General features: G+C 42.7%; 1 protein-coding gene across 1 annotated transcript in view; it reads left to right on the forward strand.

Moving 5' to 3' along the window:
- Positions 1-1,186: 1,186 nt before the first annotated feature.
- LOC103459922 (guanylyl cyclase-activating protein 1-like) overlaps positions 1,187-1,495 on the forward strand; it is a 5,201-nt gene continuing 4,892 nt past the window's right edge. Inside the window, exon 1 of the mRNA XM_008401860.2 lies at positions 1,187-1,493. Coding sequence (XP_008400082.1) covers positions 1,328-1,493 — 166 coding nt within the window. The 5' untranslated portion in view covers positions 1,187-1,327. The remainder of the gene's footprint in view (positions 1,494-1,495) is intronic.

Genomic DNA, 1,495 nt, shown 5'->3' on the forward strand with positions numbered 1-1,495 from the left:
GCTGCTGGAGGAACCAATCAGAGACAAGAAGAGTCTGCATGGCGGAGAAATCCTGAAGAACCAAACAGCACCGATCTCTGGAACCACGGACCAAACATGTAGAGTCGGGTGTCCAAAGGGTGGCCCGGGGCCCATCTGTGGACCCTTGGACAATTTAATATGGCCCCCTGACTGTAGTTYAAGAATGGTATTAATTTGTCCCTCTAGTGGACACTTTTATCATTTTTTAACATGATTTTCAGTGAGAAAATTAATTATTTTATGTAAAATATGTTTTTCTTTTAATAGCTGAATTTTATTTTAATTTCATAGTAAGTAGGGTTGTAAACATCCAGCAACCTTTTACATAAAAAACACTGGAGCATATTTATTTTTTATTAAACTTGGTTAGTAAAACAAACTTCTTTTTTTTAAAGAAAGCTTTCCTTWTTGTTACTGAGAATAGAATAAAAACAAATTTACTAAATAAACTGAAAAAAAAAAGTTAGAAAACTGTTTGCCTTTACTTAATACAAAGAATGTTGCAATTTTGTTTAATTAAAATATTGCATATTTAATTTATTGCTAAGCATAAAAAAACATCATTTTACATGAACATTATTTTGCGTTTTAAGTTTGAAAATCAATATGATTATTTCAGCCGTGGGATTCTGGCCCAGGATGCAAAAAGTTTGGACACCCCTGATGTAAAGAAGCTTCGACTATTAAACTGTTTTATTCACAATGCTAGTGTAAAGGTGTACTTACTCTGACCTCTTTCGTCTGTTAAACTAAATATACACTGTTCCATCCAGGATTTACTTACTTTAGCCTAGATGAAAGAGGAAAGATGTTAAAGTAAGTACACCCCAGACGAAAGAGGGTGTACTTACTTTAGCCCCTTGTGTGGTAGTTGTGTTTCTATGAGCGAGGCTTCATGAGTTTGGTTTTATTGGTTTGAGGCCATTACTGGACCTCCTTCTGGTCCAACGRAACCGGACCAGCTGACRGAACCGGAGGATCAGGAGTTTATTATGGAGCAGAACCGACCTGAACTTGGGATGAAACTTTCCCGAACCTGTTCCAGAACGGTGCCGCTGCCGGTTATTTTCATCCTTGCGGGTCGAACCGGGCCAGCCGGTTACGTAAGCCCTATGGTTCTAGACCCAGATCTCGGTGTCCAGAACCGCTGGCAGCGCTGCGGCTCATCCCATTAGCGGTTTATTTTCGGAGCGTCGCTGATTCTCCAGAACCTAAGCGGGTTACACACAGAGCTGTGACTTCTGATCTGCGGTCACGGCAGCCCGGTTCTGCCGCTCTCTSGGTCCGCGGTGCCGGAGCTGCAGCCATGGGGAACCACGGCTCCAACCTGGACGACATCCTGGCCGAGGACATGCACCACTGGTACAACAAGTTCATGAAGGAGTCTCCGTCCGGACTCATCACGCTGTTCGAGCTCAAAGCCATCCTCAACCTGAAGGGCATCACGGAGAACGCCAACAGCTATGTGGAGCAA

This window comes from Poecilia reticulata, unplaced genomic scaffold, assembly GCF_000633615.1.
Source record: "Poecilia reticulata strain Guanapo unplaced genomic scaffold, Guppy_female_1.0+MT scaffold_131, whole genome shotgun sequence".
NCBI lineage: Eukaryota > Metazoa > Chordata > Actinopteri > Cyprinodontiformes > Poeciliidae > Poecilia > Poecilia reticulata.